Below are 20341 nucleotides of genomic sequence, written 5' to 3' on the forward strand. Positions count from 1 at the left end.
AGACGCGGGTTCGATCTGTGGGTCGGGAAGATCCCCTGGAGAAGGAAATGGCAACCCTCTCCAGTGTTCTTGCCTGGGAAATCCCACAGACAGAGGAGCCTGGCAAGTTATAGTTCATGGGGTCTCAAAAGAGTTGGAAATGACCTAGCGACTAAAAGACAACAACAATACATAAAACGAGTGTGTATAAATCTTAGTTTGGGAGAATTTTTCTCAGTATAAAAATATTTAAGGAGATAAATTCATTCTAGTTCTTTGACCTGTTGGCATATATTCAACATGGTGAGTTCAGGCATGTCATATATAATCCCTTTCAGAGACACAGGAGCCATAGCCAGGAAGCTTACCCCTTCCTCAAAGCTGTTCCTTTGGATGTAGAGCTGTGCTAGTTAGAGATGTGCTTGAGATATGAGACTTCCGACACCATCCAGTGAAAGAGCCTTCAGATAACTGAGCAAATGTAATCTTTTTTTTTTTTCTGTATCATTTGACCTGTGCCCCACTTGACATTTAAGTACTTCCTCTGGATGCTAAAGGGTTAACCTTTATTTTACCTCTGCCTGCCTGTCTAACCCTCCTAATTGCTGATATGGTTATAAAGGAGCAAAGCAATCTCTGTCTAAAAGGATGGTAATAAACTTGTGCTTCATATCTGTATCATTTTAAGATAGATTTGCCTGTATTATAACCAAAAAAAACCAACTCAAAAAACCCCACCATCAGTAGAACTTTAACAGCCAGAAGTTTATTTCTCTCTTGGCTGTAAGAAGTACAAAGGTCGGCAGACCAGGGCTTGGTGTGTCTGTTCCACAAACATCCATGCCAAGCTTGACCCCCCGCCTTGATGTTCTGTCAGCCTTGGTGTGAGGTCTTTTCATCTGAGATGAATGCTTGTTCATTGATGAACTCTGACCTGGCCATTTGGCTGCCAACAAAGATGCAAACCTGGCTGGATAAATTATGTAGCAAAGGCCAGCTAGCTACTACAGTCCTAAGTTAGGCCCCAACACAGCAGACCCCCTCCATCCAACCCAGTTATTACCTGCCAGTGAGCCACATTCACTTGGCTTGTTTGATGTAGGTCAGAAACAGTATAAGTTCACGGTCATTTGATGAAAAGCCCTATCCCATTTCTCCTGCCCTGAACCACAGCGCTCAGCTGGGACACTGCTGGATCAGTTCTCCTATTTTGCAATAAAAGTTACCCAGTTAGCGTTTAATCTTCAGCCTCTTACTGTTTTTCTCTTAAACGTCATCGTGTCTACTTTCCAGTCAGCACGAAGGGGGAAAGGTCAGAAAAGATCACCTTTCTCTTCTACGGACATTGCCCAGAAGTCACTCAACACTTCTACTTACATCTCATTGGCCAGATGGTGGTCACATGGTCATTAGTTTCAAGAGAGTCTAGGGAAACAGTCTTTTGGATAGATCTTCCAAAAGAAAACTAGAGTTCTTGTTGCTGCAGGTTGAGAAACAACTATCAGATTTCAAAACAATACTCAGTGAAAATACTAAGAAAAAAAACAGTGACTACATAATGGCACCAAGGCTCTCAACTTATAAGAATATTATATGACAGTGAATTACTGGTTAGATGCTATTTTTCTTTTCTAAATATCTCTGTGGTTTTGTTTTCCCCCTTTTCCTAAAAGCAAAACTAATCATCCTGCCTTTTTTTCTTAAAGGACTTTCCGTGACATTTCTGAAGGCCTGAAACCTTCGGTAGACTGACTTGGTTTCCAACCGCAGTGATTTCTCTAAGGAAATTCAACCTTGACAGTGAGTTCAGCTCAGCTGTGGCCTCCTGTCCTTTCAGCCACGCCTGGCAAACAGAGCCCAGGACGAGACGCAGGAGCCTCCTGGCCTTCCGTACAGAATGCCTGGACAAGAGAGGACTGGCTGTGGGCTGCTTTGCATTTTGAAGCACAGCTTTAGAGCTCAGAAATGTGATTTACTCATTTAAGTGTTGCTAAGATGGCTTGAAAAGTTTCAGTTTATACACTGGTATTGTGGCTTGAAATTTTCCCACTTTGGTTATCTATATTATAATACGTATTTATAACTTTTTTTTTAAGAGCCGTAATCTACCTGCTGTATATAGTGTGACTTTCTCCTGTTTTAAGAAATCTGTCCTTAAACTTTTCTACGACAGTCACTTTTCAATGAAGAGGGCTTTCACTTTTGAGAATATAGTTGCTTGAGCAGGAAAAATGAGTCTTCTCCCTTCTTCCACAATGTATGGTCCTCTCATAAGAAAGATCAAATCTTCAGTGTAAGGGTGGGTGGCTTATCTGAAGTTCAGTTAGTTGTATGTTGCAACCATAGGAGAAGAGAGACTGAAGCCCTTCCTCCCCTTCTCCCTCTTTCCCCTATTACACTATTGCCAAATTTCTAAACCTTGGCTGACCACACTGAAATTAATTAAGTATTAAGCTGCTATTAATGGTAACAATATGATAGAATTCATGTTGTGATTTTTTTTTTTCCTTTCCAAATGTTTTAAGTAAAAAAATCTCAGGGGCAGCAGTGTTCTGATTTGTTAAATGTCTCTGTTTTACTATTTAGAATTTGGCCAATTAGTTAGTTACTAGCGTAAAATTTTGTATCGGTGTAGTATTTTCCCATCATTTAGCACAGTGCCTTGCACACAGACTCTAGATGAATGCTTGTTGAATTAAATCGTGACTTTTAAAATATCTCAGATATCACAATAACCAGCATACTGCTCTACATTTTACAAAATCTTTTTGGACATATCATTTCATAGTCACTTCATATCAGCTTTCATACAGCTTCATATTATTTTGTGTTTCACACAGATGGGGAAGCTAAGGTTCAGAAAAGTGACCAACTCCAAGTTATGAAGTTTAGTAAAATTTGACCTCAGATCTTTCTTACTCAACAGTCTGCCAACCTTGCTATACTCCAGTGACTCTTTTAGTATCTTTTTTTAATATAAATTTATTTATTTTAATTGGAGGCTAATTACTTTACAATATTCTCTTTTAGTATCTTAACACAGTTTTTCCAGTGCTTTGAGGTAGAATCATGTCCTGTTCTATTGCATAGACTACAGTTAATGACAGGGCCAGGACTAGAACCCAGCTTTTACCTTTGTGCCCTTTCCCTATTGTAAAGCAACCTTCAGACTGTTTCTCTGTCCCCAAAGGAGTATTCAGTATGGTGGAGAGAGGATTCTTAAGTAACAAAGATTTCCTTTTTGGGAAGAACATTTAAAAGTAGAAATCCTTTTTTCTAAAACTTTATTTTCTCATTAAGAAGCATAATTAATGATAATTACATTAAATTTATTCTGATATTACTTAAGAAAAACTTGGTCTAGAAAAGAGGCTACTTCGAGGTCTTTGTTTATATAATAAACTATATGCAGATCTCATATTTCCTATGAATCCTTCAACAGTTACAGTCTGATATTCAACCAAGTGCTGCATTTGGCATTGAAAGTGAAAGTGAAGTCGCTCAGTCATGTCCGACTCTTTGTGACCCCGTGGACTGTAGCCCACCAGGCTCCTCCGTCCATGGGATTCTCCAGGCAAGAATACTGGAGTGGGTTGCCATTTCCTTCTCCAACATTTGGCATTAATTAACTCATTCTTTCTTTAATCACTTGTTCAGTCATTCATTCTGTAAAGCATTGGTTGAGAGTTTCCCAAACTCTGGGTTCCATGCTGGGCACTGTACAGGGTGCTGTAGGGGATAGCTCATAAGAAGGCCTTTTCTTACCTTAAATCTTGGCCAGATTATGTGTATTGCTAAAATTAAAAATGTTGCATTAAAAGTTTTAAGAAATAAATCAGGTTTGTTTTTGTTAATGATATAATGATAAGTTTACAGCTGTGATTAGCACATATTTATAAGAGGTAAATATTATGCACAATGAGTTAGTGTGCATATACAAGTTATGTTCCTCCAAAGTGTTTTTAGCTTTATAAAGTGAAATGGTAAACATATAAACTTGAGGTTAATACATGGTTCTTCCTGGTCATAATTGTTAGTATGAATACTAGGTCTTTAGAGGGGAACTCTGAGCCCTAAGAGAGGAGTTTAGAGCTGTCAAAGTTGATTCTGATATAGTATCACCCTGAAATATCAAGAGCAGAGGTGCCCCAGACTACTACCCAGTCATATCAGGAAACTTGAACTGCCCCAATGCTCCATCCAGCAAGATGATCTCAGGATTTGACCCAGAAAAAGAACATTTCCCTAAAAGCATATAATTGATGAAGTATAAGTAGCTTCAGTAAAAACTAAGTACAGAAATCCTATCACAGTGTTCTGCATTTTATCACTTTATTAAAGATAAGTTTGAAGCTCACATTCACTACTTAACTGTAAACTGAATGGAGGGGAAAAAACCTCCCCACACAGTATGCGCCTCTCTTTGCCAAGAGAGAACAGGGCATAGGATTTTCAGCATAAACCCATGCCATGTAAGTCCAGCGTCAGTTCCAAAATTTCTATCACACTCTGTTTCTGGAAGTGATCTCTGCCAGACTGCCTTAGATACCAGTTTTATTTATTTTTAAGTTTGCAGGAATTCTTAACACCCATTTCCATTAAAGGTGGTTAGCTGGCAGAGTTTTCCCTTGACTTTTGAGACTGGTGCAGATTGACTCTTGATACCCAAGAAATGTTATTTAAACAAACTGAGTAGCTTTGGAAATAGCAGCTTATTCCACTTGGCGGGCTTGCAGATGAGGTCCTCTGGCTAACCTTGGTCTTAATAAGAACCTGCTGTGACCCCTCTGGACTTTCTAGTACCTCTGGTTCCACTTTGGTTGTATTCAGCGTTTCAGGATGTGTCACTACAGAGCCGTATTTACTCAGAAATTCAGGCCATGAGGTGTTAGCCTAGAGCAAAGTAATGTCAGGTGAGCTCACCAAAGCTTTCAACCTGAAGGTTTATAGGAAAACTGCAGTCTCCACTAAGGGTCTTCTAAGACCCTTATAAAAGTAGTAGAGTAGGCATTTTGCAGTAGAAATAGCCCCTGGCAACATAGTTCCAAATGTTAGTTACAGCCAAGGACAAGTAGTTTTTTGTTTTTATGTATTTCTTGTCTTTGCACATTTTGCCATCAAAATATATTCATTTCATTAACTTATGCACACATGCATGCTAAGTCGCTTCACTCATGTCTGACTCTTTGTGACCCCATGGACTGTAGCCTGCCAGCCTCCTCTGTCCATGGAATTCTCCAGGCAAGAATACTGGAGTGAGTTCCCATTTCCTCTTCCAGGGGATCTTCCTGACCCAGGGAAGGAACCTGAGTATCCTCTGTCTCCTGTATTGTCAGGCAGATTCTTCACCCCTACCGCCACCTGGGAAGCCCCAAGAGGAAGTTCATTTCAGTTCAGTTCAGTCCCTCAGTCACGTACGACTCTTTGCGACCCCATGAATCACAGCACACCAGGCCTTCCTGTCCAGTGTTCAGTAATTATGTTTCAAAATCTCATTTTATTTGGAAATGACCTAGCTATTCAATAAACTTTCATCACTTAGTTTAGTTACTCCAATCTGGAGAGACTATTTTAGATAGACATTCCTACTAAAGTATAATTATTCTTAATAGAGTTTGTCTGAAAGCTATTGTCTCATTTATATTTTTCTTTTTTAAAGTTTCTTCACTTGAGTTACTTTCCTTGTTGACAAATTTAGCTTACATTAACTTAAGATCTGCAAAAAAAATACTCATGCTATATGAAACCACTAAACAGTTAATTGTTTTGGTAGTTTAAAAATAAGAGAATTATAAACTAACATGTTCTGTCTGCTTCCTGGAGTCATAGAAATTCTGTGCTAGAATAGGCCTTATATAATTAGGTGATCCTGTCATTTAACAGAGAAGGAAACAAGTCCATAGGTTGAAGTGTCTTTTCTAACATGGCGCCCGTCAGTGACAATTCAGAGTAGAGTCAGTTCTTTTTTCTCTCAGTCCATTGTTATACTTCTTTTCCCTTTCCCTCCTAGTTGAGTTGTTGTTCCATCGCTAAGTCGTGTCTGACTCTTTGCGACCCCTTGTAGCTTGCCAATTTTGGAAAAAATGTGTTCCTTATAGCAGTAGTTCCAAGGAATGTTGTTAGATGTTCTAAGTGAATGAAAGTGTATATGGAGTTGGGGGAAGGGACTCTATGGTAAGTTAAAACTGAGGAATGCTGAATTTGTTTCCTTTCTGAAGTAGAACTTCGAAGTGTTTTTAACATGCTATTATATATTGTGAATTTATAAGAGGGGACAAAGACTCTGTTTACGAGACTTATTTGACCTTAAACTACACCTTCATCCTCTTTTTCTCAGAGCCTCTCAAAGGACTTGGGGTCCTTTGGGAAACATGGCTCTCGAATAAAAGTTTACAGCTCTTTTGGAAGACATCCGTAATAGAATTCTGAATGGCAGGCACATCTGCCATGTAAACTGTAATATATCACAAAGTTTAGTGAAATACCAGAAAAAAACCGTATTTGCCATTCAGAGCTATACATCAAGTATAGAGATTCTTTTCCGCCTATGGTGTGTAAAGTCAGTATTTGTGTTTTACTTTTGAAAGTTTTTCAAAGATCAGTTAGAGTGCAGATGCAGTGGTGATATATTGATATGACATTTTAATAATGCTTTTGTATTGCACTTTATAGGTTTCAGACTGCTTTCGTAACAACCCTGTGAGATAGGCAGGCATCAAGTATTATCAGATCAAAGCTCAGAAAGGTTTTTTGTGATCTTTCCCTTAAATTTATACCACAAAATGATGGAGCCAGAGTTCAGTTGCAGAAATTCTGACTCCAAATCCAGAGTTCTGTACTCCACACCTGGTTTCTTACTTTTTATTCTAGCTTTATATATTGCTCTGAAAGCTGTGGTAACAAATTTTAAAACATTGTTTTGGCTTATTATCAAATACTGTTTTTAATGGCAGTGACCCAGACAATGTAACTCCAATTGTAATTATTCCAAAGAAAACCCTTCTTTTGTGCTTTGCAGTGCCACTTGTCTAGGTGATTGGAGTGTATTTCAAATACCATTTGATTTTGAAGCCAAGATTCGCTATATAGTTGTTATTGCTCATGTAACTTGTGGCAAATGTATCATCTCTGCATTCTCAGGCAAAGTAGAGATGGTTTGAAAGTAAAAAAGATTATTCAGATATAACCATGTGTCTTTATCCTCACAAATGCTGTTTCTTAGCTTTAACTTGCTTTGACAACCTACTGATGTAACATCTTTGTAAATGTAAAAATATTTATATTTTGAAATAAAATTACTAGTGTTGAATGAATCAAGTGGTAAACTTAGTCTCTGTTGAGAAATTTTATCTTCAGTGAAGTCAAACTTTAATGAATACATCTGTCCATCTCTTATGTCTTGTATCTTGCCTTGCCTTTGACACCAGTGGGTACAATGAATTTTTATGGAACATGGGCAGTTTACACAAGGGGAGATGTGTTTGTGAAAGCTCCAGAAAGACTGTAACCTGTAGAAGGCCTATCTTAGGGTAGAAGCCCGTCCCTACAGGCTTGACTCCTGTCCTAGTCTACCCGTTATTAATAGTTTCAATCACAGCGCAGTTTCCAGGAATCCTGGGGAATTCGGATTTAGGAAGAGTCACTTCTCCGGAGGAGGGCAGGTAGCTTCCCTGAGCATGGATGTCCTTGGTCTGGTAAGAGGCCACATGTTCATGGGAAGGCCCTTTTTGGCAGGAGCGAGACTTGTGCGAAAGCCACTGAAGAATGATAAAAGAAACAAGATGGGCGGGAATGGGGGCAGGAGGGGCGGGGCCCGGGCTGGGGGGCGGGGCTGCAAGGCGGACCCCAGGCCGGAGCGCGTGGAGGCGGGGGGGCGGGGTCTTCCGGGGGCGGGGTCTCGGGCGGCGCGGGTGCCTTGCAGCTGCCGCGGGCGGGCGGGCCGGCTGGCTGGCGGGAGGCGGCGGGCCCGCAGCGGCGCGGCGTCCCGGCTGCGCGACGGGCTGAATAAAGGCCATGGCCGCCTCTCTGGGCCCCGCAGGCGGTGGCGGCGCCGGGGCAGCGCACGGCTCCGGCCCGTCGGGCTTCGCCTTCGACTCTGGACTCGAGATCAAAACTCGCTCGGTGGAGCAGACGCTGCTGCCGCTGGTTTCTCAGGTAAAGCGGCGCGCGCGGCCCCTGGTCTCACCCCCCTCGCCGCGGCCCGCGATGGCGGCGGTAGCTCCCGGCGGGGGCCGGGCCGGGCCGGGCCGGAGGCAGCCGCTGCCCCACATTCCGTGCCGGGACTGCGGCGTCGGCGTCTGGTCGCCTTTCTGGGGCTTGAGGACTGGCCTTCGTTGAGGCGGAGGGAGTCTGGACCATCCGAAATCCGGCTGCGGGGCAGGGAGACCTGTGCGGACCGGAGTCCGGCTGCAGGTGCGCCGCCAGGCTTCCGCACCCGAATCGCCCGGGGCTGCGACTCCGGCGGCCCCCGGCCCTGCTCCCGGGGAGCGGAGGGGACCTCCGCGGGGGCTCCGCTGGCCCTCAGGGGCCCTCCTCGCTGCCGTCACACCTTTGCATCTCCAGTCCCAACCCGGACTGTAGCCGGTCTGGCTGGCGCGTGCCTCCGAGTCCAGCGTGCTCTCTCCCCTAGGCCTTTGTCCCTTCCCCGTCGTGTGTAAGTCTGCTCCCCAGTCGCCCATTTACCCCGGGCCACCCTTCCCCTTAACCTGCCTGCTCACTTTAATTGGCTTTTGCTCGGCCCCGAAATGGTGAAGTGGAGGACCGCCTGATAGTTAATCCGGGTACACATCTTTTTGCCAAATCCCATTTGGGATGTATGGTTTATTGAATTTACCGGTCACAACAGAAGTCTGGAATCAGCTAATTGACGCGCTTAGCTTTAGAGAAGTTTTTGTTACTGAGAGCCGACTTATACGAACCCTCGGGGCTAGAATTCCTCTAGGTCTGATATGTGCCAAGCACTGTGGGCAGTGAAGAATTCTGTGCCTTAAGGAGCTCGCTGGATGTGTGACTCAACTCCTTTGTAACGTCTTGATGATTCACATTCGTATTGCCAAGATTTTCAAGGTAGAAGGAATCTTAAATGTTATCTGACTCTGAATTTTAAAAAATTCTCTCTTACAGCATCCTTGACATCTGGTCACCAGGGCCCTGCTTAAACATGCTCAGTGGTGTGGGCCTGTAGCTCGTCCATAGAATTTTCAATACTATTAATATCTCTAATCCATCCCAGCCTGCAAATATTTGATAACAGTAGTCACACATATCCCATATTTCTGTTATGCTGAGTAAATAGCCCATTTTCTTCACCTGTGCTTATTTTAGCCTGGCTAACAGAACAGTGAATAACCTTGATGCTCTGTATGGGCCTTCCCTTCCTTGTCGGAAAGAAGCACTGACAGGTGGGATGAGTTGAGGATCAGTTGGTGATGTCTGCATTTCCCTCTCCTACAAAAGAATACCATTACCACCACCAACACAACCACAACAGAAAATGAGAAATACTGGAGTAGTTTTAAGAGAGAGTTAAGAGAGTGGTATTTTATCCGTTTAAAAATATAGTAATAAAGATAGAATGCTTACTGTGGGTGAGACCATGTTCTATGCACTTGATACATATTAGCCCATTTAATTCTCATAAATCTTACAGGGGTAGAGATATGTTTATTTTCATTATATGAATGAGGAAACTGAGGATAAGGGACTTGTGGGACTTTCACCTATAAATGTCCAACTAGGGTTTGCACCCTGACAGCCTCATCCCAGAGTCTTAGCTACACCGCACTGTATTTGTCTCTAGAGATTAGAAGACGTGATGAGGTCAGCTAGTAGTAGGTCCAGATAAGAGAGTCACAATAGAAAACCAAGGTTGTTGTAATCTGCAGAAATGGTAACATTTCACAGTATCACTGCTAAAAATGTATCCTACAAGTTCTGCATTGTGTAATTCAGGGGTGAGAGAGGGTGGGCAGAGTAGGAGAGTGGAGAAGGAAACATGCATTGGCTGCTGAGAGTTAACTAGAGGTCAGTGCTAACGGGGGAAAATGTGGGCGTTTTTTTGTTTTTCCTTCCCTGTTAAAGGCTAATTCAGGGCCATAGCTGAGGTTCTGCATCCCACATATTATGTGTCCACAACTATATCTTTAGCATTATTATAACTGATGTTCCTAATGATTAACTGTGAAGGTGAAATCGCTCAGTCCTGTCCGACTCTTTGCGACCCCATGGACTATACAGTCCATGGAATTCTCCAGGCCATAATACTGGAGTGGGTTGCCTTTCCCTTCTCCAGGGGATCTTCTTGACCCAGGAATTGAACTGGGGTCTCCTGTTTTGCAGGCAGTACTCAACAATAAAAAAAGTTAAATCATGCTTAAAATAAAGAAATATCTATAGCATGGGCAAAACACTCACAAAGCAGAAGTGTGGAATGTGATTTAGAATGATTTTTATGTTTTAGTGAGTATTAGTGGATTCGGGAGTTAACTAGAGGTCAGTGCTAACTGGGGAAATGTGGGTATTTTTTTTTTGTTTTTCCTTCCCTGTTAAAGGCTAATTCAGGGCCATAGCTGAGGTTCTGCATCCCACATATTATGTGTCCACAGCTATATCTTTAGCATTATAACTGATATTCCTAATGATTAACTGGTTCCAAATAGGAAAAGGAGTACATCAAGGCTGTATATTGTCACCCTGCTTATTTAACTTATATGCAGAGTACATCATGAGAAATGCTGGGCTGGAAGAAGCACAAGCTGGAATCAAGATTGTCGGGAGAAATATCAGTAACCTCAGATATGCAGATGACACCACCCTTATGTCAGAAAGTGAGAGGAACTAAAAAGCCTCTTGATGAAAGTAAAAGAGGAGAGTGAAAAAGTTGGCTTAAAGCTCAACATTCAGAAAACGAAGATCATGGCATCTGGTCCCATCACTTCATGGGAAATAGGTGGGGAAACAGTGGAAACAGTGTCAGACTTTTTGTTGGGGGGGGGGGGGGACCCAAGATCACTGCAGATGGTGACTGCAGCCATGAAATTAAAAGACGCTTACTCCTTGGAAGAAAAGTTATGACCAACCTAGACAGCATAGCATATTGAAAAGCAGAGACATTACTTTGCCAGCAAAGGTCCATCTAGTCAAGGCTATGGTTTTTCCAGTGGTCATGCATGGATGTGAGAGTTGGACTGTGAAGAAGGCTGAGTGCTGAAGAACTGATGCTTTTGAACTGTGGTGTTGGAGAAGACTCTTGAGAGTCCCTTGGACTGCAAGGAGATCCAACCAGTCCATTCTGAAGGAGATTAGCCCTGGGATTTCTTTGGAAGAAATGAAGCTAAAGCTGAAACTCCGTACTTTGTCCACCTCATGGGAAGAGTTGACTCATTGGAAAAGACTCTGATGCTGGGAGGGATTGGGGGCAGGAGGAGAAGGGGACGACCGAGGATGAGATGGCTGGATGGCATCACTGACTCGATGGACGTGAGTCTGAGTGAACTCCGAGAGTTGGTGATGGACAGGGAGGCCTGGCGTGCTGCGATTCATGGGGTCGCAAAGAGTCAGACACGACTGAGCGACTGAACTGAACTGAACTAAGTGGATTCGAGTGAAGCTCTCTAGAAAACTCATGTCCAGGAGTCTCATCTTTCTAAGGATGCTGCATTATTATTCAACTCATGTTTTACCACCATATCCATTAGACTAGTCTAAGCTTTTTAGGCAACCATTTGTTGTAGGCTTTCTAGTTACTACTCTTCGAGGGACTTGTATTCTAGTTGGGAGATAGGACAGGTATAGAATAGCACGTGGCAAGTGTCAGATGAAGATCATCAATAGTAAATGCTCTAAGAGCTCAGAGCAGGTGTGGATGAGTCAGCAATGATATCCTAGAGGAGATAGGGTCTGAGGTGAGGAAGTGAGGCTATTGAACAGTTCAGTCAGTTTTAAGCAGTTTCTACTCAGATCATTTAACCTCTTCTGACTCTAAGTAAAAAGTTCTGGACTACTGGCCTTTTTCTAGGAATGCAATGTTACATCAATATTGGACAAATGCACCTGTGTAATTTTCTGCATCACATAGTAGAAAAGATACATGTTCTTTTCAGTGGATGCAGGAAAAAAAGTGAAAGTGAAGTCGCTCTGTCATGTCCAACTCTTTGGGAACCTGTGGACTGTAGCCCACCAGGCTCCTCTGTCCATGGAATTCTCCAGGCAAGAATACTGGAGTGGGTTGCCATTTTCTTCTCCAGGGGATCTTCCCCACCCAGGAATTGAACCTGGGTCTCCTGCATTGCAGGCAGACTCTTTACCCTTTGAGCCACTAGGGAAGTATTTGGTTAAATTCAATAACAAACTAGTAATAGAAGTTGTTGTTCAGTCGCTCAGTCATGTCCAACTTGTGATCCCATGAACTGCAGCACGCCAGGCTTCCCTGTCCTTCACCATTTCCTGGAGCTTGCTCAAACTATGTCCACTGAGTCGGTGATGCCATCCAACCATCTCATCCTCTGTTGTCCCCTTCTCCTCCTGCCTTTAACCTTTCCCAGCATCAGGGTCTTGTCTAAGGAGTTGGCTCTTCACATCAGGTGCCAAAGTATTGTAGCTTCAGCATCAGTCCTTCCAATGAATATCCAGGGTTGATTTCCTTGTAGTCCAAGGGACTCTGTAGAGTTTTCTCCAACATCACAGCTCAAAGGCATCAATTCTTCGGCGCTCAACCTTCCTTATGGTCCAACTCTCATGTCCATATATGACTACTGGAAAAACCATAGCTTTGACTAGATGGACCTTTGTTGGCAAAGTAATGTCTCTGCTTTTTAATATGCCGTCTAGGTTTATCATAGCTTTTCTTCTAAGGAGCAAGCGTCTTTTAATTTCATGGCTGCAGTCACCATCTGTAGCAATTTTGGAGCCCAAGAATATAAAGTCTGTCAATATTTCCATTGTTTCCCCATCTATTTAATGTCATAGCAACAAGTCAAATTTAAAATAAACATTTCCTTAAAACTAAAACAAGAGGAGGGATACCTGTTAGCATAGCTTCTATTCAGTGGTACTCAAAATCATAACCAATGCAACAAGACACGAAGTGAAAGGTGTAATGATAAGAAAGGAAAAATCAAAGTATAATTATCTACATAAGAAATGGAGTCTACAAATAAATTTTAAAAATTTAGAGGTTTAGTAGGTTCACTCAGTGTAAGTCTTAAGTGAGCTGCACTTTGCTCTGCATTAATAACAGAAAAGTAGTCCTAAAAAATGATACCAGTTATAAATCAACTTATACTCCATTAAAAATTTGTTTAAATTTTTAAATACCAGTTAGAATAAAAATGAAAGCAAAATATGTGTATATATGTGTCTAGTAAAAGAGTTGCTAAGCTTTGTGGGGAGTTTTATGAGAAGGCCAAAGTAAAGCTAAATAAATGGGAAGGAAGTACCATGTTCTTGGCTAGACTGACTGGATGTCATGGGCATATCAATTTTCCCTGTGCCAAGTCACTTCAGTCATGTCCAACTCTTCGCAAACTCATGGACTGTAGCCCATCCAGCTTCTCTGTCCATAGGATTTCTCAGGTAAGAGTATTGGAGTGGGTTGCCATTTCCTCCTCCAGGGAATCTTCCTGACCCAGGGATTGAACCTGAGTCTCCCGCATTGCAGGCAGATTCTTTACTATCTGAACCACTAGGGAAGCTCCCAATTTTCCCTATTAATATGTAAATTTAATGCGATTCCAATGAAAATTTCAACAGGATTTTTTGAGTAGAATTTGATAAAAGTAATTCTAAAATTTATATGAAAGAGCAGAAACCCAAGAATATCAGAAGAGAAACAAGGTGGGTGGAGTTGCTCTGCCAGATTTCAAGTCTTATTATAAAGCTAGAGAAGGCAAAGGCAACCCACTCTAGGACTCTTGCCTGGAAAATCCCACGGACGGAGAGGCCTGGTAGGCTGCAGTCCATGGGGTCACTAAGAGTTGGGCATGACTGAGCAACTTCCGTTTCACTTTTCACTTTCATGCATTGGAGAAGGAAATGGCAACTGACTCTAGTGTTCTTGCCTGGAGAATCCCAGGGACGGGGGAGCCTAATGGACTGCCGTCTATGGGGTTGCACAGAGTCGGACACGACTGAAGCAACTTAGCAGTAGCAGCAGCAGAATAATGAAGACAATGTGGATTTAACAGAGATGGGCAAAGAGACTAGTGAAACGGAATAGAGAACTTAGGAACAATCACACGCGTATGGAAACTTGATAATTCACAGAATGGGCACTTCTTGTCAGTAGGAAAAGGAAGAACTTCTTAAAAAATGAGGATAATTGGTTCTCTAAATAGAAACACATGATATTGCATCTCTGTCTCACAGTATATACAGAAACAATTCCAAATGGATTAAAAATATCAATATGGAAGTAAAAACTTACAGTACTTTTAGGCAAAAAAAAAAATGGGCAGTATTTTCCCCACCTCATGGTGGGAAAGGAATTCTTAATAGACCAAAAGCGAAGATTAATATATTTGCTCCATTAAAATGAATCTTTGTCAGAATTGAAAGGATAAGCCATAAAACAAGAGAATATGATTGCAACAAAAATAACCAACAAATGATTGTAGCTCTCAGAATAAAGGACTCCAATGAATCAAAAATAAGATTACCCATTAAAAATTGGTAAAATAAGTAGTCATGTTGCAGAAGAGGAAACAGATGTCTAACACATATGTGAAAAGATGCTCAGCTTTATTAGAAATCAGTGAAATACAAGTTAAAACCACAGCACAAGCGTTGGAATGTGGAGCTAATGGAAATGTCAGTAGTACAACCATTTTGGAAAACAATTTGATGTAATATATTAAAGTTGACAGTAGGTATTACCTACGCCTAGTACTTGACTCTTAAATCCACACCCTAAGAGAAAATCCTGCACGTGTGTTAGACACATACTTTGGAATGTTGATAGTCAGTTTGCTTCTAACGGCTCCAAAATGAAAACTACCCAAACGTCTTTTAGCAGTAAAGATGTTTAAATAAAGAGTGCTAGGTTCATAAAATGAGATACTGCTGTAGCAGTGAAATGAATAAACCATGGCTATAATTATCAGTCTGGATGAATCTCAAATGTTAAGGAGAAAAAATTAAAAGGTTCAAAGCAGGCAAAACAAAACCATGTATCATTTAAGGATATAACAGAGGTGCAACAGTTATAATAAGGGGATGATGAGCACAAAATTAGGACAGTGGTTTCTTTTGGCTGGTGAGGGGGTGATCTGGAAAGTGAGGGACCCATAGGGCACCTGAATTTTCAGAGGTGCTGGTATAGTGTTTTCTGAAGGTCGGTGGTAGGTGTGTTTTGCCTTCCTGTCGTTTCTTTAAATGATACAAATATCTATTATATACACTCATTTGTTGGATGTTTTGTAATTCAGACAGTTTTTTTACATGCTCTGGGCTAAGTCCCAAGCACAATTCCTGCAGAGCAGCACCCACCTTCTTTAATAATCACTTTATTCTTCCTGTCAAAACTCCCCCTCCCAGTCTTACAATGCTTTCATCCAAGGAAGGGAAGAGGGCACTCTGCCACACAGCCCCACCCTAGCCTGGAATGTTATTCTACCACCCACCAGTCTTTTCCTGTCTGTGATAGATTTACTCCACTCGCCATTACACAGGCTTGAAATCTCTAGGGTAGCTCCCCTGTCTTCTTGATTCTCACTGCACTGTCCTGGAAGCTTTCAGGATCGATGGTCTCACCAAGTTGGAGATGCACTGAGTCCATATGGGGCGCTCTGCTGATCTCTGTATGTGAATATAGGTGTTTTTAATGCAAAGGTAAAACACAGAAATGGTGTAAAAAGTGAGTGAAAGAGCCCCTTTTCCTGCTTTTAAAGACCTCAACATGATTCAGTGTCTATCTTCTATATTGGTCTCTATAGCAGATTAGTCCATTTTTATATGTTGTAATTTTGACAGTTTACTAGTGAGTTAAGCCCAGAGATGAACTTCTCTGTCCTGGGCTGACTCCCTTGTTTTTCAGGTCTCAGGGAATTAAGACTTGTTCTCTTTTCTGGCCTACTGCTAGGCTTGTTTATTTTTCCTGCTGGATCTTCACCTCTTTTCTTATCGTCCCACAAAATAAACTAAGATAATCCATTACAATCAAGAGATTGCTGTCAGTTATCCTAGAAAATAAGATAGCATCACAAACATGAGGAAAGAATAGAGATTCTAGAAATGTAAATTGGATAACATCTAATCATTATGTGAAAGTGTTAGTGACTCAGTCATGTCTGACTCTGTGACCCCCATGGACTGTAGCCCACCAGGCTCCTCTGTCCATGGAATTCTCCAGGCAAGATTACTGGAGTGGGTAGCCATTCCCTTCTCCAGGAGATCTTTGTGACCCTGGGATCCAACCCAGGTGTCCTGCATTGTAGGCAGTTCCCTAGTGGCTCACATGGTAAAGAATCTGCCTGCAATGCAGGAGTCCCGGGTTGGATTCCTGAGTTGGGAAGCCCCCCTGGAGGAGGGCATGGCAGCCCACTCCAGCATTCTTGCCTGGAGTATCCCATGGACAGAGGAGCTTGATGGGCTATAGTCCATGGGGTCGAAAAGTGTCAGACAGGACTGAAGTGACTTAGCATGCAGTCATTATGTGATGTTTACTAAATACCAGACACTCTTCTAAGCATTTATTTACCACGTGGGTCTCTCCATAGCATTGGTTGTCCTCCATGATTTGGTAGCTGGTTTTCTTCCACAGTGATTGATCCCAGAGAGAGAGAGAGAGAAATGTAAGTCACAATGTGTTTTAATACCTACTCTCAGAGGTACATCCTTGCTTCTACTTTATTCTAATCATTAGAAGTGGGTCACTAATTTCATCTCACTCAAGGGGAGAGAAGTGAAGCTTGAAAGGAGAAATATTGAAGAACTGGAGCACACATTTTAAAACCACTACTGAGATTATACCACTGTCCTCAAAAATTGTTGAGTGACTTGTCACACAGAGTCAAATACAAACTGTATTCCAATTCACAGCCTTAGATGGCTGGTCCCTGCCTACCTGTTGGATATTGGTTTTACACTTGTCCTCTTGCCCATTATTCTTTATTCTGGCCTTACTTTATTCTTTGAAAAAAAAAAAAAGAACAGTCTCATTCTGAAGGATGCCCCTCCTTTTTCTTTTCTTCCCTTATTTTTCTTAAACAGTTATTTCTTCTCCCTGCAATACTTTATCCTTTCATGTTTACCAGCCTCTCTACTTGGACTGTAAGAAGACCCAACCAGTCCATTCTGAAGGAGATCAGACCTGGGATTTCTTTGGAAGGACTGATGCTGAAGCTGAAACTCCAGTACTTTGGCCACGTCATGCGAAGAGTTGACTCATTGGAAAAGACTCTGATGCTGGGAGGGATTGGGGGCAGGAGGAGAAGGGGACGAGAGGGGATGAGATGCATCACTGACTCGATGGATGTGAGTCTGAGTGAACTCCAGGAGTTGGTGATGGACAGGGAGGCCTGGCGTGCTGCGATTCATGGGGTCTCAAAGAGTTGGACACGACTGAGCGACTGAACTGAACTGAACTGAACTACTTGATATCGTTTAGTGAAAGTGAGTGAGTGAAGTTGCTCAGTCATATCCGACTCTTTGCGACCCCGTGGACTGTAGCCCACCAGGCTCCCCCGTCCATGGCATTCTCCAGGCAAGATTACTGGAGTGGGTTGCCATTTCCTTCTCCAGGGGATCTTCCCGACCCAGGGATCAAACCCGGGTCTCCTGCATTGCAGGCAGACACGTTACCCTCTGAGCCACCAGGGAAGCCCATGATATCATTTAGATCACTTCTTCGTAGAAGGAAGGTCACCTTATCTCTGGTAGCTTACACAGATACTTTCTGTCACATTGTCTTATTTTAACGTTTTGCATAGCATTTACATTAATTTCTTTAACCTATTTGTGTGATTATTGTGTCTCCCCTCACTCCACTAGAATGTAAGCTCTGTGAGATTGTGGGCCTTTTCTTTCTTGTTCATTGCTGTTTGTAGGCAATAAAATTGCCTAGAATTTTATTTGGCATATGATAGGTGTTCCACAAATATATTGTGTACAATTGAATTATTGTTATCTGGTTAGACTGTAAACAGAATGAGGGCAGGATTGTGTTCATCCTGTTCAGTGATGTATCCTCAGGACCTAGACTCTGGAACATTTTCAAAATTTGAAAAATAGTATGAGAGATGAGGAAATTTAGAGAGATTTTTAAGTAAATTTCCCTAGATGATTTAGCTAGTAATGGCAGAGCCAAGAAACATACAAAACTATGAATACCACAACACATAAAGTGCTTGCCACATAGTAGCTGATCAAAGAACAGCTTAATTAATTCCTCTTAATTCTCTATTCTGATCTTTGTTAATATAGAAATCATTTCAAAGTTATATGCAGTTTACATGTACCATTTGATATTTACATTTTTCATGTAACATTCTTTAAATATTTTTATATGTCACCATAGATTACATTGGTCCTTCTAAGTGTCTGGTTATTTCAGTAAGCATCTATGGTTCACATAGCATTTTGTACAACCTACACACTGTGCTAGGCAGCAGAGTGACGTGCCCGATGAACAAAATGCTGTCTCTACTCTCACAGCAGCCCAAGTCATGGTCGAAGGATCTAGACCTGAAGTGCTTTGATTTCCTGTGGATTCTTTGGATGTAAGAATCCACCCTCTTCTACTTTTCTCCCGTCTTTATGATTTGTTGATCTGTCTGGAGGGTTTACAGAAATGTGTGCCCTTGATAACCCCCCTCAGGTAAATTTGAAATTGTTATTAAAGGAAACACTGACCTCAGGAGAGATGCAAGGTGTTTGCTGATTGTCTCTGGGTTGAAGCATTAAACCTATCAATTAATTGAGTTTATTAGGCTAGTGTATGCTGGGCTTATTTTCTTGGTCTTTGTGATATCGCTTTAAAAAAATACTGAGATAAACTTTAAGCAGTTTGCTTTTATCTTTTATTTTTAGATCACCACACTTATTAATCATAAAGATAATACCAAAAAGTCTGATAAAACTCTGCAAGCAATTCAGCGTGTCGGACAAGCTGTCAACTTGGCGGTTGGAAGATTTGTTAAGGTGGGGGAAGCTATAGCCGATGAAAACTGGGACTTGAAAGAGGAAATAAAGATTGCCTGCATTGAAGCTAAACAAGCAGGTACGTTGAAGCCTGTTTATACCAATTTTATTGCTTTGGATATCATGACAAATGATGGTCTTGTGTCGAGTAAAAATGTATACTGCCTTTTAATCCTGTTAGTACAGATGCGTAGGTCATTAAAGCCCTGGATTAGCTTCCAGGAATATTGAATGTCTCTTGGACCAAGTCCTAAATCTGCGTCATTGAATTTTTTCACTGGGCAGGGTAGAAGCCCACCACCCCTATGTATGTGTGCATTCAGTCACGTCCAGCTCTTTGCAAACCCATGGACTGTAGCCCACCAGGTTCCTCTGTCTGTGGAATTTTCCAGGCAAGAAATACTGGAGTGGGTTGCCATTTCCTACTCCAGGGGATCTTCCCGATCCAGGGATCAAACCCACATACATCCCTTGCGACTCCTGCACTGGCAAGCGGATTCTTTACCACCCTTGCCATCAGCCATTGAATGTGAGAGGTGTAGAGAATGTGAGGCATGGGCTCTGCCATCAAGGACCATAGTAGCCTATTTACCACTATATGGAAAATGGAAATAAAAGTAAGCACGTTCTTGTGTCTACCGGAGACAAATCTGACTTCAGATTTCCTGATGTCTCAGATGTCTCTATAACTGGTAGCATAGAAGCCTGAGAGAACTGGGGACTTTTGCTGGATACAAATAGTTAGTTTTGTTGAGTATCATTTATCCACTTATTCTTTAAATAAAAATTTACTGAGTGCTGGCCATATGCCAGGCATTCTTCTAGACCAAAGGGATATAGCTACACAGAAGTAAAAAAAAAGTCTGTCCTTGTGGAGCTTGTATTCTAGAGAGGGAGACACAAATGAACAAACAGGTAAGTGCCCAATGGCAGGTAGTGATAGTTATGGAAAAGATAAGGCAGCATAAGGGATCAAGATTGCTGGGAGAAATATCAGTAACCTCAGATATGCAGATGATACCACCCTTGTGGCAGAAAGTGAAGAGGAACTAAAAAGCCTCTTGATGAAAGTGAAAGAGGAGAGTGAAAAAGTTGGCTTAAAGCTCAACATTCAGAAAACGAAGATCATGGCATCTGGTCCCATCACTTTATGGGAAATAGATGGGGAAACAGTGTCAGACTTTATTTTTGGGGGCTCCAAAATCACTGCAGATGGTGATTGCAGCCA

At 41.9% G+C, this 20341-nt stretch overlaps 2 protein-coding genes across 4 annotated transcripts in view; both read left to right on the forward strand.

Annotated features, from left to right (window-relative positions):
* Window positions 1-7292, forward strand: part of TMEM245 (transmembrane protein 245) — a 79658-nt gene extending 72366 nt beyond the window's left edge. For both annotated transcript variants that reach the window (XM_069575500.1, XM_069575499.1), the window contains one exon: window positions 1686-7292. In XM_069575500.1, coding sequence (XP_069431601.1) covers window positions 1686-1731 — 46 coding nt within the window. In that variant the 3' untranslated portion in view covers window positions 1732-7292. The remainder of the gene's footprint in view (window positions 1-1685) is intronic.
* A 514-nt stretch (window positions 7293-7806) lies between these two features.
* CTNNAL1 (catenin alpha like 1) overlaps window positions 7807-20341 on the forward strand; it is a 63540-nt gene continuing 51005 nt past the window's right edge. For both annotated transcript variants that reach the window (XM_069575503.1, XM_069575504.1), the window contains exons 1-2: window positions 7807-8133; window positions 19003-19192. In XM_069575503.1, the coding sequence (XP_069431604.1) occupies window positions 7993-8133; window positions 19003-19192 (331 nt within the window). In that variant the 5' untranslated portion in view covers window positions 7807-7992. The remainder of the gene's footprint in view (window positions 8134-19002; window positions 19193-20341) is intronic.

This window comes from Ovis canadensis, chromosome 2 (assembly GCF_042477335.2).
Source record: "Ovis canadensis isolate MfBH-ARS-UI-01 breed Bighorn chromosome 2, ARS-UI_OviCan_v2, whole genome shotgun sequence".
Taxonomy (NCBI): Eukaryota; Metazoa; Chordata; class Mammalia; order Artiodactyla; family Bovidae; genus Ovis; species Ovis canadensis.